This window comes from Notolepis coatsorum, assembly GCF_963971535.1.
Source record: "Notolepis coatsorum genome assembly, chromosome: 1".
Taxonomy (NCBI): domain Eukaryota; kingdom Metazoa; phylum Chordata; class Actinopteri; order Aulopiformes; family Paralepididae; genus Notolepis; species Notolepis coatsorum.
In genome coordinates, this window is record NC_140165.1 from 177043300 (window position 1) to 177062477 (window position 19178).

At 42.3% G+C, this 19178-nt stretch overlaps 1 protein-coding gene across 2 annotated transcripts in view; it reads right to left on the reverse strand.

Moving 5' to 3' along the window:
- Positions 1 to 17617: 17617 nt before the first annotated feature.
- Positions 17618 to 19178, reverse strand: part of itm2ca (integral membrane protein 2Ca) — a 105893-nt gene continuing 104332 nt past the window's right edge. For both annotated transcript variants that reach the window (XM_084313916.1, XM_084313915.1), the window contains exon 6: positions 17618 to 19028. In XM_084313916.1, coding sequence (XP_084170042.1) covers positions 18937 to 19028 — 92 coding nt within the window. In that variant the 3' untranslated portion in view covers positions 17618 to 18936. The remainder of the gene's footprint in view (positions 19029 to 19178) is intronic.

A 19178-nucleotide genomic window follows, 5' to 3' on the forward strand; every position in this document is an offset into this window, starting at 1 on the left:
CTAAACCACAAAATACTGTAGAATGAGCAAACCCATACACACAAAGTTAAGGGGAGACGGACCAGAGCAAACTAGTCCCGCCTTCATACAAAATATTCACAACAGGACACCAGCCCTAGTTTAGCCCATTTACCAAAAAAGGTAAACAAAGCCCCCCCCCGCACTACTCCCCCAGTATACCGATTGACCGTCAGTATGAATGGTTGAGAGGAGAGAAAACTGTACCAAGACAGACCTTCTCATAGCAGAGTGACAAAACGAAACAATAGCCCACTACACAGGGCCGCCTCAGGGGGTGGGGGGCCTCACGTCTAAATACGCACAGGGCCTCACATTCCTCCCAGGCGGCCCTGCCCTTATACTACTGCAGCCTAGCGCGGGGCGATGTGGGACCCAGAACAACAATTGCCTGCGCACAGACACGCAACATGTTTACCATGTCGGCTGGACCCATGGCCCCACTACCCGACGCCAACCCAGATGGGAACACCGTTCAACAAACCCCGCCGGAACACAAGGTAACATACCTGGCTAGGCAACCTAGCCACGGCCTACCCTGTTGTCAACCCATTTACCCGAGAAAAGGTAAATAGGACTCAGCAAAAAAAACCACAACAGCTACCGACTGACCTTCATTGATGAACCGGGCAAGAGGAGGGAGAGTGACAACATCTCACGGCGGAGACATTAGAACAGCGTAGCAATTAGCAGTAGTAATAGCATGCGGCATTAGCGATAGCATGTAGCATAGCATTAGATGTTTTAGTAGCACGCCCAAGACAGCTTGGAAACCGTTCCCTGCAGTGAACGTTCACCAAACCATCCTGCCCCCGGCGCCAACACACAACATGGTTGTGTAACAAAACAAACCAGCATTACTAACACTAATACCCATGCCTGAAGACACAGGGCCTACCTGAGTACAAGCTGGCCCGACAGCCAGTCTTGTACAGCTGAACCTCGATGTGCTGTCATCAACGAGGAACATCAACATAGCCCCGTCGTGTCGCCGAAAACATGCGTCGAAGATGCCAGGGGCCAGCAACCTCCGGTAAGCTTTCAACATTATGACTCTGATCTTTTCATCCTGCTAGTTTATCGTATGGTGCACGCATCCATTACGCTGGGACGAAAATAGAGAAAGGCAGGGTTAGAAATTAACATTTTTTTTCAAGGGCTTTTTTTGCCCCCCTTAATTGATTCTCGGGGGCTTTTTTTGTATTTCGGGGGCACTGAATTTTTATGATAAACGGTAGGTGTGGGACGGTTCACAAAATGGACGGTTCGGTTCGTATCACGGTTTTGGGGGTCACGGTTTTCGGTTCGGTTCGATATACGTTAATTTTTATTAAAAAAAAATAACACTCATCTAAACATGCTTCTCATTTATATAAAAAAAAGGTTTACAGTGTTAGTGTTTACAGCCTTAAATAATGTTTGGCACACAAAGACCGAACTGACTGAAAAATATAGGCTACATTTGTCAAAGTATTAACTTAGTGCAAACAAACAATATGCTCAGCCAGCACTAGACTTTCCTTTCTATAATATAAACACAAAAAAACAATGTCAACCATGTTTAAATTCCCTGATTGTCAGTTCTTAATGGAAAGATTCGTTTTCTGCTTGAAATTATTATGCATCTCTACATTTATTTAGACTAACATTATTTAAATATTGAGTGCAACTGTGGTGGATTACGTAATTCGGTGAGTTGGAACTATCTATTGGTTGGCGCCGGGTCCCCACGGACATTTTAGCGTGTGGCACCTTCAGCTCCGGTAACGTTAGGAGGAGAATAGATCATAACATCAACAAGCAGCACGGAAGCGGCAATAGTCCCGGTTGGAGTTAGTAAACACAGTTGTATGTTAGCCTTCTTGGATGTTGAATAAACGCCTATCATTGTCTTTAAACACCCCGCCTCTCAGACTCTGATTCCCTCCTCTACTAGCTTGTAGCTACGATAACATTTCATTGACTGTATTAGCTAGGGCTAGTGCTACCATAGTTAAAACGTGCGTTGTATTGTACAAACTGCTAACGCTATGGCAAGATGTGTGTATGCCTATGTAATGTTAATGGCTATGTTTTTAAAGTCGTAATGAAGATTGATTTAGATTGTGCTTGCCATTTGTACACAAACTGACTAGCACCCATGGCTGCAGTGCTGCTGCTGCTGCAGCCAGTGCTCACCTCCCGGCTCCGCCAAATGAATTTTTTTATTTGCGCGTCATCTGAACCGTACGATAGACAGGCGCTCCATTATCGGATGAATATATATATATAATTATCGGGGGCATTTTGTGCCCCCCTTAACTGATTTTCGGGGGCATTTTGTCCATTTTCAAGGGCATTATGCCCCAAGCCCCCGTTAATTTCAAACCCTGGAGGAAGGGTGTTTGGTGACTAGAGTCACTGCTATATGGGCGGTGCCACCATGGGGGCGGGGCCCCATACAGGTGGGGTGCATGTGTTTTTGTTCGTGGGAGATACAATAGGTATCATAGGAGATAAGGGATATCTCATAAGGCTCAGAGCGGGACGCGATAGCAAATACGGCATATAACCATATGATTGTGAGTCTGGAGCCAGCTTTGTCAGATGGAGGGGCATCTATGGCAGACTGTAAGGATTTAAATAACAAATGCTTCAGATTTGGAACTAAAGATGTAATATTTGCAAACAGGGCATTGGGGATTTCCCACTGTGCCATCATGTATGAGTCAAATTGACTTATTATTGAGCATGCACAAGGCAGCATCATAGCACCCCACGAGGTGAGAATGCAAGCTACGTGTTGGAGGTGCAAAGCTCCTCCAACACGTAGATGGTTCCTGAGGTTGACGACAAAGCACACGTGATTGTGTTGTGTTCTAGCAGTGGCTTCTTTTAAAACAAACCAACAGACTGAGGTGCTGCCTTGTGCGTGTGTGTACAGTCGGCTGTTTTAAGTTAAATCCCCCTTCTCTATCTCTGAAAATCTTTTGGATGTTGCCTGGTAGTAGATTATGACTTGCTTTAAACACCATTTGTGCAGTTTTGAATTCCACTAAATCCCAAAATGTCAAAGTCTGATTAAAAAAAAATTCCATTGGTGCGTTCATAATATCCTACATTATTTACAATTCTGATGGCTCTTTTTTGCATGGTGCTTATGGTGCTTTGTGTAACGGAGGTACCGCAGTCTATCCACAGTCACGAGGGACAGTAAGTGAAGTGGCTGTGGACGTTAAGCGGTACTGCAAGTAAACTCACTCCCCAGAGGCATCCAGACCCAATAGCAAGAAGTGAATTCACCTGATTGATTGATTGAAAACTTTATTAACAGATTGCAGAATGGGTACAATACAGTACAGCTCAATACACACAATTGTTAACTCTTTCAGTGCCACTCACGAGATTTCTCGTGTTTTTTTATAGGTGGTTGCTAGCCACTCCCGAGATTTCTCGGATTTTTTTTTTTTTTTTTGCGATCTGAAAAATTATTGCATCACCCGAGCCTACCCGAGTATAGCCGAGGGGCGCCGACGATCACTGTGGAAAAAAGCGCCCCCTGTCGTCTCCCAGATGACATAAGTGATTTTGGAATGGACTCAATGAAAATGAATGGGGAAAAAAATCCGGTACTCCACATTTTCCAGTTCACTGATCCAGCCGGGGTTACCACAGTTCATTCTGGAGCCTCAGATCCCCGCGGATCATAGAGATCTACTGTGTCGCGTTGGATCCATACACTTGTCGATTTTTTCGAATGGTGATCAGGAATTGGAATATACCAGTTGGATACCATCTGATGTCAGGTAAGGACTCTGTGTTATCAGTGGTAGGATAATCGGAGTAAGTTTGATGAAGTTATAAGCTGTTTTGTGAAATGTCTTCTTTCGGTTTCATTGTAAAAGTCCGAGAGGAAATCAACGGGGCGATTATCAGTGCGCGGCCGTAATGTGCGTGCGTGCACGTATAATATTGATCATCTAGCGTTTATTTGAAAACGATTCATAAAAAGGCCGACGAATATCAACGTTGTGGAATATTCCACTAAAAGACGATTTTCATAGAATGCTCCAGAATGAGCTGTTTTTTATATCAAAACGGGGGCTTTTCTAACTGCTCTGAAACGGAAACGACGCGATAAAAAAAGAATCTGCCTTCACAGCACTGACTGGAAAATAGTATTTGATAATGCGATGGGCAGATTAGACACATAGCCATAATTTAAAACATAGATTAGGTAGTGATGCACGATATATCGGCCGCCGATATAATATCGGCCGATATTATATCGGCCGCCGATATAATATCGGCCGATATGGCCGTTTTTTTACACATCGGTATCGGTCCGATATCAAGATAGGGCCGATATTAAATTTTTTTTTTTTTTTTTTTCTTTTTCTTTTTACATGTTTTGGCCTTAAATAGTTTCAAAATATCAGTCATTTCTGAAAATAAGTTACAAAAGTAAAGAAATTATGCGTTTTGGAAAATAGCTCTTTATTTGATTATCATAAAAAAGTGTTTTCTATACAGAGATATCGACATCGGTAAATATCGGTATCGGCCAGAACAGCAATATTAATATCGGTTATCGGTATCGGCCACAATTTTCACATCGGTGCATCACTAAGATTAGGCGATATTAACGTTAACATTGGCGCGGATGGTGGCATTCAAGCGGTAAAACGGAAAACCAGGCATGGCATTGAAAGAGTTAAGGGGATGCAGACCAGAGAAAGACTTTCATCTTGTTTACATCAGGGTCCCCCATTTTCAATTCATCAGAACATATATGACATACATGACATACAGATAGACAGTACTGCTACATCTATACATTTATGACATACCAGATTTGCAAATACAGTACTGTTTGTGATACAAAAATAGTCCAGAAAAGGGAGTATATACATTTGACGTAAAAACTGTACATTGGAGGAGGTTGGGTGGGGTTGGATGGGTAGGAGGGGTTGGGGGGGGAAACACTGTACAACTGTACAAGCAAAACTGTACATTGGAATATTGACAACCGTACTAGGTAATTTACTGTACATTGGAGGGGGTTTGGGGGGGGCACACTGTACAAACAAGCAAAACTGTACATTGGAATATTGACAACCATACTAGGTAAATTACTGTACATTGGAGGGGGTTGGGTTAGGACATTTACAGGGGCCAGTTTCGAATTGCAGTCTCCCGTAGGTGTTCTTTGAGAGTGGTTTTGAAAGTGGGTAGTGATTCACATTCCTTTACAGCTTTATATAGGGCGTTCCACATTGATGTGGCATAATTGCAAAACGTGTTTAGTCCCTTGTTTGAGCCGAATCTGGGTTTAACATGATTTGTGGAGCTCCCTCTGGTGTTGTGATCGTGGTATTCACTGACCTTTGGTAAGTATTTTGACATGTACATGTAGGCCTGCCACGATAACACATTTTGCTGGGCGATTAATTGCCCCCGAAAATATCGCGATAAGCGATATTATTGCGACCGGTTAGAGATTTTTTTTTTGAGAAATTTATTTCCCAAAACTTTTATTTTGAAGCCCACCGCTCCGTCTTTTCCGGTGTTTTAGACTTTTATTTTGAAGCCCACCGACCGGACCGGAAGTATTGTTGTGATTATCCTAGCAGAACATATGAGCCGACAACTTGTCTCGTCCGGTTCTGTGTTTTTGAGCTAATGATAAAACAAATATTGAGATTGTTGGTGAACAACTAACTTTAGGTTAGTTTTAACGTTAGCTACTAACGTTAGATGCAGCTACTACAGGCAATCAACGATGAGGAGGAAGCGTCAAAGCAGTATATAATAGAATAGCTGTGGTGCGTAGGCACTGCAGCACGACTCGAAACTACCTACTACGTTATACTAAATGAATTCATGTTTAACTTGTCCCCGTGTCCAGTCCTTTGACTAGCCCCACCCGTTCATTGTAAACAATGATGCATGTAATTGTATTAACGTTATTCTGTGTTGTAGCTATGCTATACGTTGTATTTCGTTTGTTAGCTATTTAGCTAATGTTGTTAGCATTGAATGAGAATCAACACTTGATCTTTCATCTTTATTTAGCAGTCCAGTTTCTCCGGGCAGTAGCGAGTAACTACTTGGGTCTAAAAATAGCTAACGTTACACTATAAATAACGCTACTTGGTTAAAAGGAGCAACACTATTGAGAAATGTAGTTAAGCTATGTGGCGTTGCCCCACGGAGCTCCTGTGCTGTGCTCTGTAGTAAAGCCAGCGGCCCGCCTCCCAACACGGACAGTGACTGACAAGGGGCACTGGTTCCGCCTCATTAAAACAAACGCGCAAATAGCAATTAATCGCGCCCGTCAAAATCATTGCATTAATTTTAATTATCGCGGCAATTAATCGATTTATTGCTTATCGCGGCAGGCCTATGTACATGGGTACCTTGGTCGTGTAGTGTATCTTGTAGACCAGGCCCATTGCAAGTTGCTGTACTCTGTCGTCTACTCTAAGCCATCCTAGGTTGTCAAAGTGGGCAGGGGTGAGGTGGGTTCTTGGTACAGTGGTCTGCGATGTCGCCCGCGGTGCGGGAGACCGGGGTTCAACTCCCACTCAGGGCGATCCCTTAACAGGGGTCGAATCGAAATATACACAACGCAGTAAGATCAGACCGGCTACACGTGGTGCCGATAGACCCGGATGCCCTGGGTGGAGTGAGTTTAGGGGGGTGAGTGTAACGGAGGTACCGCAGTCTATCCACAGTCACGAGGGACAGTAAGTGAAGTGGCTGTGGACGTTAAGCGGTACTGCAAGTAAACTCACTCCCCAGAGGCATCCAGACCCAATAGCAAGAAGTGAATTCACCTCTTGGTATAGTGGTCTGTGATGCCGCCCGCGACGCGGGAGACCGGGATTCAACTCCCACTCAGGGTGATCCCTTAACAGGGGTTGAATCGAAATAAACACAACACAGTAAGATCACACCGGCTACATTTGCAGGGTGCTCTTGTAGGTATTACCCCAAAACGTCCACACAGTAATTTAGATATGGCGTGCAGTAGTGCATGTAGCGATTTGTGGTTCAGAATGTGCCTTGTTTTTCCCAGTATTCCAACACTCCTTTCACTCCTTGTTTTATCATTTATGGAAACGATAAAAGTCTGGCATATGGAAAGGGATATCTGAAAAAGAAGCTTCAGAAAGAGTATGAGGAGTCTCTTTACTTCACCTCAGATGAGAGAAGAGAAGACATTGTCTGCCTAAAAGACACAACAAATGCAATCCTTTGCGACTACCGTCAACAGATCATCCCCTCGCAACAACACCCTGGATGATGTTGAATTTAAAGAGCTCACAATATCAACTGCCATCAGCCTAATCTGTGGAGACCTGGCAAGAGTTCCACTTGACCAGAAGCAATACCCTTCGGGGAACAGCATGACTAATACAGAGAGCCAGCTGGCTCTGATTCCTGACAGTCTCAAGCAGATCCTGAAGCCCATCGTGAAAACTGATGAGAAGGTGGCAGTCTGGGGACAGAACCTGCTGAAAGCTTACTGGCCTCGATCAAGAGTGATGCAACTTGCACTCACGATTCAGCTCGACCACATGTTTGGATCAAAGTGGTTGATCAACCCTTGTCATCACTTAGGATACTCAAGAGTCATATGCTAAGCTCCATTACTATAAGTATTGTAGTTTTTATTTTTTTTACAGACCAGGGCCCTCATGCATCAACGTGGACTTTGAACTTGACCTACTTCCACACGTAAGCACGGAATGTAGAACTAGCGTACGCACAGGGAAGTCGGCATTCATCACACGGTGCGTACGCAGGCTCTATGGTCCTCCGTGTTGATGAATACCACTTTGTTCTACCGTCAATGCTCGTGCATGATTATCCATATATGGTCATGAAAATGAGGAAACACCCCCCATGGGATGTGAAATAATGGACCGACCCGAGCGGGACTCCGAGAAACTCCACGGAGAATTCACTGCTGTCGAACCAAGAAGACACTATCGCGTATTATGATTTATGGGATAAATAAAAGGCGGACTTGTAAACGGTGATGTCAGATATCAACGGCTCCCTAAGACCATTGCTGCAATTCTGCCTGGACAGCTCAAAATACTAATAAAGACCGTTCGTTGACCACTGTTTGGCGTTGGTTGTGTGTCATGTTATGATGAATTGAAAATGGGGGACCCTGATGTAAACAAGTCGAAAGTCTTTCTCTGGTCTGCATCCCCTTAACAATTGTATGTATTGAGCTGTACTGTACTGTACCCATTCTGCAATCTCAGTTAATCTGTTAATAAACTTTTCAATCAATCAATCAATCATGTCATTATAACCGTGCTTGTAATATGAATGCCTTTATTATAGGTGTGTTCGATTGGCTATATGATTTTTAGATGCATCTATTTTGTTGTCGGCTAATAAAGACCGCGCTGGAATATGACTGCCTTTTCCCGTGTTGTTTGATTAATACCCCATGGATTAAAGTTCTCCTCAATTTTATTCCAAATCGCGATGGATCTCCCGTCAATTTTCTACCTGCTGCATATGATTTCTAGAGGCATACAGTTACTACAATCTATTTTGACGTCAGTATTGGGTAGCCTATATAAACAATATAATACGAGAGCATATACAAGAACAATGAATCTCACTGCATGTATGATAGCCTGCCTTTCAATACATGAACTTGAATCCCATCATATACATAGTCTGTCCACTATAGTGTCATTGCAATGCGTTTTCTATTCTTTCTTATACAGTAAAAAGGGGGAAGAACACTATATTAATATGACTTGTATTCTGCTTACAGCTTCGAAGTTCCACTTGTTTCGTTTAACGTAAAGCCTTTTAAATATAATCAAAACGTTCCCGTGTTTCTGCGGTCTGCGCAGAATAATAACGAGTTGAGCTTTATGATTTATGATGAATTGAAAATGGGGGACCCTGATGTAAACAAGACGAAAGTTGGTCTGCATCCCCAATTAACAATTGTATGTACTGAGCTGTACTGTACTGTACCCATTCTGCAATCTGTTAATAAACTTTTCAATCAATCAATCAATCAAGCTACGCGGAGCGCAGTCAGTCAGTAGCCTACACCCCGTATATTCCGATAACGCTATATAAACCATGCTGCATTCATTCTGAGAGAAAGATCTATTATTCCAAATGCTATTTATAGGGTTTTGACCATAATTACACTACTGTTGCTATTTTACAATGAACTATAATGAACTACGGTTCGTACAGAACGTGCCAGTGTTATTATGCACAGAAGCTCATTTCCTTGTTGTAATAATATATTCTACCACTGGGCGCTAGGTACGCCAGGTCTGAAATGTGCGTAGATGTACGCACAAAGTCAAGTTCAAGTTGAAGTTGATGAATCCCACTCTTTGCTTAGAAATGATCGTACGCACAGGGTAAGCACAGATCTGTGCGTAGAACACGTTGATGCATGAGGGCCCTGGGGATCCCATGATCACAGACATAGGTGAAGCAGGAGCCTTGGAGATAGAAGAAGCAGAAAAAGCCAAAGTAGATACAGTCCTCTCTCCTGGACAGGCAGAAGAGCAGGAGGAGAGTAGGGGTGATGAGAGAGGAAGAAAATCCCCAAACCTCTGCCCTCCAGAGGAACGTACAGTTCAGCAGTGTGTTGGTGATAACATAGATCTCAACATTGTGTCACTGAATGGGAACACAGCATTTCATGCTATGGGCGTCATCATGGGGGACCCTGATGTAAACAAGACAAACGTCTTTCTCTGGTCTGCATCTCCTTAACAATTGTGTGTATTGAGCCGTACTGTATTGTACCCATTCTGCAATCTGTTAAATAAAGTTTTCATTCATTCATTCATCAGGGTAACTACTCCAGCTCCAGCGACAAGATGAGCTTCTAGAAACTGTCCCAAGAAGAAAGTGTTGAGTAAAAAGCAACAACTCTCAGAGCAGCAGGGGTGAAGATTCCAAAAAAGAAAGTAGGACTGGCAGATGTTCGGTTTGTCCCAGTAGCAGATCTCTTGGATGGCAGGATGGGCTATCCAGAATTACAACCCCACATTTGAACTTTCATGTAGGGCTGGGCGATATGGCCTAAATATGATATCACGATATTTTCTGACCTTTCGGCGATACACGATACGCATCACGATGTTTTTCTTTTTTCCCCCAAACAATTCATTATGAGGCTTACCAAGACAGTATTTGAGTTTGCAAGCTAACATTAAAGGCAGAATAAAATACCCATGCATTTAGCATTTTTATATTATATATTAGATTTAGATTATTGGATTATTAGATTATATATTGCATATATTTACCAATGAGATATTATATGAGTTAGATATGACATATGATGAATTGAAAATGGGGGACCCTGATGTAAACAAGATGAAAGTCTTTCTCTGGTCTGCATCCTCCAGTCCACTGTTGTTGTATTGAGCTGTACTGTATTGTACCCATTCTGCAATCTGTTAATAACGTTTTCATTAATTCAGACGGCAAACAGAATCATTTTGATTGACAGTCGAGTCTGCCAATTACGTCACACCGCTTGCACCCGCCCTGCTTTTCTTAGCACCAATCGGCAAGCTTGTATTAATTTTTTACTTCCGCTATATCCGCCATTGATTTTGACGAGAGCTAAATGACAACAACAACGGTAGCGGTAGCTCCCCGCGGCTGACGTTGAGCTTTTAGCTCCGAAGGATGACTAAACGAGGCATAATGATTTTACTGCAACGAATGTTATAATAAAAGCCTTTCCATACATCTGTCTGATTGAAAACTTTATTAACAGACCGCAGAATGGGCACAACTGAGTCAGCACGGGCTGAGATATGAACGACTAATGCTTGTTATCTATCTAGGTCGACCTCGGACGTTGCTATGTAAATACGCTGATGTTATTGAACGTGTAACTATATAACGTTAATGCCACAAAACGAATGCCTTTGTTATCATAAGTAATAACTTTGATGCAGTAGTAGTGTGTGGGGCGGCGCTGTTCAAAAGTTTGAACGTGTGGACCAGATTGACGCGACACAATCCTCTTGGGCAAAACATCACGATATCCACGATACGTTTAAAAAGTGTATCGTTAATGAACTGTACCCGATATTTATATAATATCGTCATATCGCCCAGCCCTACTTTCATGGTAACTCTAGGCAGAACTCGTGTATCCTTTCCGCAACGGAATTCGGTTTCCTCTGATTGGCCGCGACCCCCACGTGACCCGCCCCCCTATCCACTGCTCTGCCGCTGCCGCGCGGCAGAGCAAGCGGCCGCGGACTCGCTCGAGTCGCTTCCTCAATTTATACGCATGGAAGTATTGACTGAATGAATGAATGAAAACTTTATTTAACAGATTGCAGAATGGGTACAATACAGTACGGCTCAATACACACAATTGTTAAGGGGATGCAGACCTGAGAAAGACGTTTGTCTTGTTTACATCAGGGTCCCCCATTTTCAATTCATATAGAACGACTACGCCGTAACAAATCATAAAAAAAATATACCGTTAACTGGAATATGTTGTGCCTTTACACATATGTTGGAATTGGTTTGTCATGACAAACAAATAAAAAAATCGCGATTTACCCGCTGGCTGCAACAACACACAGTGACTGCATGTAGTCACTGTGTGTTGATGTTGTAGCCACCTCCTCAGAGGCGATGCCGCTCGCGGCAGCACATTCGCAGCGGGCTGAGCTCTGGTGTCCGCTGGAGCAAGCCAGAGACAGCCGGCGATGCGATATTTTATTTGTTTGTCATGACAAACCAATTACATAATCCAACATATGTGTAAAGGCACAACATATTCCAGTTAACGGTATCTTTTTTTAATGATTTGTTACGGCGCAATCAATACTTCCATGCATTCGGGACCTCCATGTTTTGGGGGTATTCATCAGACAAATCGGATCCGGGGATTCGGCTCCCATCAGTCGGGCAAGAACTGCGGGTTTTCAGCCTCTCCCCTCTCTCCTGGAGCTTAAGGGGGAGCTTAGTATTCCTGCCTCTGAGGAGGTGGCTACAACATCAACACACAGTGACTACATGCAGTCACTGTGTGTTGTTGTAGCCAGCGGGTAAATCGCGATTTTTTTTAATTTGTTTGTCATGACAAACCAATTACATAATCCAACATATGTGTAAAGGCACAACATATTCCAGTTAACGGTATATTTTTTTAATGATTTGTTACGGCGTAGTCGTTCTATATGAATTGAAAATGGGGGACCCTGATGTAAACAAGACAAAAGTCTTTCTCGGGTCTGCATCCCCTTAACAATTGTGTGTATTGAGCCATACTGTATTGTACCCATTCTGCAATCTGTTAAATAAAGTTTTCATTCATTCATTCATTCATTCATTCATTCAGTCAATACTTCCATGCGTATAAATTGAGGAAGCGAGCGAGTCCGCGGCAGCGGCAGAGCGGTGGATAGAGGGGCGGGTCACGTGGGGGTCGCGGCCAATCAGAGGAACCCGGAAACCGAATTCCGTTGCGGAAAGGATACACGCAGCCAGAACATCAACCAGCCAGATGAGAAGGGGAGTGAGGGAGATGCTGGAGAGTTAAGATGAGTAGGGTGAACTTTAAAAACGGATTTACCAAGGTTTTGAATACTGTACGTTTCTGTTGTAATATTGTACATTTCTCCTCCAAAATTATATTAAAATGCTTTTCTGTGAAAGGTGAGTTGTTTTCACTTAAAACTGGTGGTGGGAATAGGTTCAGCATCCCTAAAATACCCTAGTTAGATATCCTACAAGCCAATATTGGAAAATAAAAAAATATTTTAGTTTTGTTCACCACAGCCCCCTGGGCACCCAAACTTTGATTGGCTCTCCAGAATTGTCCCCATGGATTTTGGTTTGAATAAATTGAGAGTTGTTACTAGACACCTATATGAACACTTGTGAAGAAAGCTATTGGTAGTAATCTTTTTCACAGATGGTCAGAAAATCTTGTGTGTTCGCACCATGAGCGCTAAGCCGCGCAGCTCCAAGATTTTGTAAGAACTCATTTTAAATGTGTATATTTTTTTCCGATCAGACTACTGTTTCTAGTTGCGACTGCGTGATAGAAAAGATGAGTTGGCGGACCTCTCGGCAAAACTGAAACTATAATAACATTGACACACAGTGGGAGGGAGAAGTGTAGTCTCTGTGTGCGTCACCCTCTCTCCCCATCTCAAGGCTATTATCTCTCTACAGTATATCTACCATAGAGACAATAGCCTACAGATGGGGAGAGAGGGAGACACACACAGTTCTCCAGGTGGGAGAATATGAGAATGACAGAGAAGGGAGAGAGAGACACACACAGAGGGAGAGAAGGCCAGCAGTAATATAAATGCCTTCTAGCCACAGGACTCTCCAGTCTTGATAACACCAGGGGCTAGATCCACAAAGAATGGATTGCACGGTGCTAATTGCACCCTTACTTACAATTCATTATGAATTGAAAATAGGGGACCCTGGTGTAAACAAGACAAAAGTCTTTCTCTGGTCTGCATCCCCTTAACAATTGTGTATTGAGCCGTACTGTATTGTACCCATTCTGCAATCTGTTAATAAAATGTTCAATCAATCAATCAATCAATCTACAACCTAACTATATTGTACCTGCGTGGTGATTGATTGAAAATGTTATTAACAGATTGCAGAATGGGTACAATATATATATATATAATTTGTGCATCTAGCTCTCAATAGTTTAAGCAGGGACCACATTATTCAAGGATTTCGAGGGGCTAAACATAACTCACGCATCTAGCAGGAACATGATGATGTAATGGGCTCTACATGCTACAGCAACTGCAACACATCAGCGCGACTTCAACGCAACATGGTTGCAGATGTTGCAGAGGGTGTTGTAGAGTGTGTTGCGAGCATGTTGTGTACCTCTCCCCAAAATCTAATCTGAACAACCGTTACGTTGATGTTGCGTAGCAGTGATTGGTTGGTTAGCAAATGGGGGCGGGGCTGTCATAGAATAATATTGGTCCCGCAGGGAGGAATACTATCCTCGAGTTAACGTAATTTATACAAATGGAAGTATTGATTTCGCCGTAACGAATCATTAAAAAATATATACCGTTAACTGAAATATGTTAGTTTCTTACACATATGTTGGATTATGTAATTGGTTTGTCATGACAAACCAATAAAAAAATCGCGAATTAACCGGTTGTTATAGCCCTAGTATGTACATTTCAACAAAGTGGAGCCGCAGGGGACTTCCATAGCATACGCCTTCAAATCCTCTTACCTTGACGATTAAAGTTATTCCCATGGCTGGTGTTGATCTTTTATGATGCCAGCTTGTGAGAATTCGAGAACACGAATCTAAACTAACTTTAGGTTCGTTTTAACGTTAGATAATGTACAAAATAAACGTATTTCCGGTGCTTTAGACGTCGCTCTTTTATTTTGAAACCCCCCGACCGGAAGTAATAATGATGCTTCGTTTTCTGCTTGTTATCAATGGGTTGGTTGAGAAGGGAAGTTTCATCTATCTAGGGAACCTAGCTACATCCGGGGTACAATATTGCATAGGCTGCGCGTCGATGTTGCAGAAGCATAAAGGCAGAGTGTCTGCAACACTGTTGCGTTGTCGATGTTGTGTTGCAGTTGCTGTAGCATGTAGAGGCCTTAACGACGCCGGGATGCTGCTAGCTAACGTTAGTTAACGGTGCAGTACTGACATTAGTGTTGCCAAAGACAGGACTATAATGGATAGAATGCATCCACAAGTGGTCTGCAAGGGCCTTGAAATGAAGCCCGTACCCAGCCCGAGCCCGTGAACTTCAGGCCCTGCCCGAAAATAAGCCCGACTGTAAATAATATTTTAGGCCCTAGCCCGCGTGAAAACCAGATTTTTTTTTTTTAAATATTTGAAACACGGTTTTATATGAACTTAATAAATAAACAAAAACGAAAATGTTCAATAGGTCTACCTAAATAACAGATAGTGAAAACGAAAGAAACATTAATATATATTATAACATATAGCCAAAAATTATAAATTTTTTTTGTTTTAAATATTCTAAACACTGTTTATATATTAACTTAATAAATAAACAAAAACGAAAATGTCCAATAGGTCTAACTAAATAACACATATGCTGAAAAGTGAAAACTAACAACCATTATATAGCCTTTTTTCGCAAATTCTATTTCCCAGCGAGTCAGCCTCGTAAAACTCGTAATTTGAAGGCTATATGGAATCTTCTTTGACACACGCACACACGACGCAATAGCCTACTCAGTCACTGTACAAACAAACAGAAAACATAAATCAGATTTCGAGCAGAGCAACATTTATATAATGAAAGCGCAACAGAACAGGGCAGCAACGACGTCACCCCACACACCAGCAAATAATAATAATCAAACTCACCACTTCGCTGTGTTGATGTCAGCAAGGCGTTGAACAACGTTAACATCCAAGAACAAATTAAAACATTCGCCAACTGGCTATATTCCAACTTCAACCTATGCCGCTTCGGTCTGGTTAATTTGTTCATCATCCACCTGAGCCGCCGCTCCCCTCGAGTTATCCCTGCAGGCTGCGGAGGGAGACATCCAAATGTTTCCAAAAATGCAACTTTCCCTTGACTATTTTATCTGTTAACCTATACATCTTGACTCCTCAGACACGAGGCTTTCACGCTCTGATGACAGCACTACGTTACGCGAAAATGAAACAGAAACTTAAGGTTATCCTATAACCCTAGTTATATGAGTATAGCGAGCAAAAAAAAAAAAAAAAAAAAAAAGACGCAATAAAATATATATTTTTTAAAGAGGGCACTGCCCGGCCGAGCCCGAATTATTTATTTAAAAACAAAGCCCTACCCAGCCCGAACCCGTCGGGTCGGGTAGGGCCCCGTCGGGCTTGGGCAAGGTTGCAGCGCACTACCACATTACAGTCCTCACGTGACCCACCCCTATCTCAAAACTCCGCCCTCTTTTCTTGAGTTCTGAGAGTTTTTTTGTTATTTCGTCTGCTTCAGGAAAGTTGGTTGTACTTGTAACTAATGGGAAATTACGTTTGAACGGATTATCACTACTGGACAATGTCATGGATAAAAAAATTTGAAATCGCTACCCAAAATCTAAATTGGAGACTAGCCTACTTAACACTTCCAGTGCCACTGGTTAACATGGTAAAACGTGGTTGAATGCCGGCACCCACTTCAATGATAGCGTTGTGAACGCATAATCTCTGTTTTAAATTATGGCTATGTGTCTAATCTGCCCGTCGCTTATCAATGACTTGTTTGCAGTCAACATTGTCGAAACAGTTTTTTTTTATCGCTTCATTTCCGTTTGATAGCATTTTGAAAAGCCCTCGTTTTCAAGGAGAATACCGTACTTTCGGACTATAAGCCGTGGCTTTTCCCCCAATTTTTCGACCCTGCGGCTTATATAACGGTGCGGCTTATATGTGGACAAAACCCGAAAATCGAAATATTGCTTTTTTTACTGCATTGAAATGTTAATCTGTTCCCTTATTTGCTAAACTTAATACAACTTGTAAATGAGTTAATGTTATTTGTCCGACAGTATTGTGTCCCAATGGGAGTCATTCTCTGTAGAGGTGGGAACTTAAAGCTCAATATAAGAACGGCCATGCACCACCACTCACAGAATTGAGAAAGAACAATCAATCCGTCAATCCTTTCTGTGGCCGGGCCGGGTGAGGTTTCCCGTGTTGAGTCAAATTAAGCTGCAAGCTCCACTCCTTACATATGGTAATTAAACATTAAAACACATGCAGCTTATAGTCCAGTGCGGTTTATATATGTACACATGATTCAATTTAGCTGCTGCGGCTTATAGTCAGGTGCGGCTTATAGTGCGAAAAGTACGGTATAAAGATTCCGTGATAATCGGCATTTACTGGAATATTCTGGCATACACAAAAATTGTCATTTTCGGCCTATTTATGAATCGTTTTCAAATAAACGCTAGATTATCGATAGTATATGTGTGCTTATGCACGCTATAGAAGCGGGCTGAAATATCGATTCTCTCATTTCCTGATCAGCGAGCACACACACATATGGGACACGTTGATATATCTGTGAAAAAAGCTCTAATTATCCTAAGACTGGTAAAATAAATTCCTTACCTCAGATCAGATGTTATCCAAAAAGATTATTCTAATTCCTGATCGCCATTCCAAATATCGATCGCGTTTATTGATTCAGCGTTGGGTACTGTAAATACATAATCCACGCGTTTTCCATGGCCGGCGATCACAATGGATTCTTCAGTTGGCTTGACGGAAAAGTTAAATGAGGAAACTGTCCCCCCCCCCCCCCATCAGTCTAAAGTAATGGGGTGCAGTTACACAGGGACACGATAGTGTTAACGAGCCACAACAGTAATAGCCGGGAGGATGTGGGCTGGTGCAGCGGAATCAAAGTGGGTCGGAAACCCTGGTTGGTGAATTCATCAGACTCTCATGGGAACAGGGTCTACGAGAAGGCTGCCATTTTGTGACAGGAAACGCGGCAAGATGACAAGGAACAGTCATGAAAGATCTGTGGTGGGAATATAAAAAAAATAAATCACTGTACAATCACAATTGTACCCTAGGTACTTTGACTACTTTTTATTCAGACAGAATTCATCAGCAGAAAAAATATACAGATAAAAGGTTTTTAACGAAATAGTACCATATATGCTATCGTAAGCTCTTTCAGTATTAATGACATTAGTCCAGCCTCTGAACTGTGGACTAAGGCTTGAAACGTGTCCTTACAAAATATTACTAATAGTGCTGTTTATTTCCCTTATTAGATAAACACACATGCAAGAGGGAAACAAAGACACAGCATTTTAAAACCATTCACTAATGCATTGATGAGCTAAACATATTATTAATAAAATGCATTGATAAAGAGTGAGCTAAAATAATATTATTAATAATAATAATAAATAGCTATAATAAAATTGATAGTGAAAACTAAATAATAATAAAAGAAAATTAGACGCTCCCTTTAAAAATAGAAAAAAAAAATAAGTATAATAAATAAGTAAATATATGGGGATGTTTGCCTGCATGGGACAAGGCCCAGCTACAGCAGGTCTACAGTAGCCTACTGTTATAAAAATAGGTGAGGAACCTCACATGATGGTAACGATGTCTAAATAATGCCTACTTCACAGCTTGACACGCTGGCATGTAGAAACCAACGTGCCCTTTTCTCTTTGTCATCAGTTCTAGGGAGGGAGGGGCATGAAAACGATTGGACAGCAAGATAGCAAAAGAAAACAAGAGTAAAGGACAGAAGCAAGTGAGCGGAGAAGAGGACACAAGAATAGAAGAAACATGTTGAAAGGAAAAGAAAGGTAGGAACTTCGGCTCGGGGGGGGGGGGGGGGGGGCTCTGTCGAGGGAGGCAGGTTGTCACACCTCAGAGCGTGATATAGAACAAACAGGGAGACATGGCAATCTCAAGAGCAAAGGGTTAAACAACAGTCACCTTGACGACACCTTGAGACAGCAGTCTCCCCTAACAACAGCAGCCATCGCACAAATCCCCAAAGAGGGGAGTGAATTTTTTTTTTATTTATGTTATTCGTTATTACTGGCTGAATGATTTTTTTGCTACATGGAAAAAACTTTTTTTTAAATCCAGTGACACAACAGAAAGCATAGTATTGCAACATACCTCTAGGTAAAACACAAAAACGGAATCTAACATAAGGCTGTGTATAGAATAATAATAATGGAAGGCATTCAAAAAATAAATTTAATAAAAAGAAACCAGACTGAAGACACGACAAAGTTAATATTTATAGGAGGGAGCTACAGAGGTAGGAGATGGGACTGGGTGTGCCCTTGGGTGGAGGAGGAGGGTGGTGGTGGGACTGGATGTGCCTTTGGGTGGAGGCCGGGTGGAGGTGGTTACACCTCGTCACAGATAACAGTCTCCACCACAAATGTGTTCTCAAAGTGACGAATATGGTGGCAGTTCTCCGCCTCACGCTTGGTGATGCCTGTAGGGAGGGGGGGGGGGACAGAGAGAAAGAGTAAAGAGTAATTGAGTGACAAACACTGTCCTTTCCCTCAAAAACTGTTGACGTGCACAAGTTTGACTTGCCTCCACCAAAGAGGGTATGTTTTCACCCCCCATTCTGTCTTTGAAC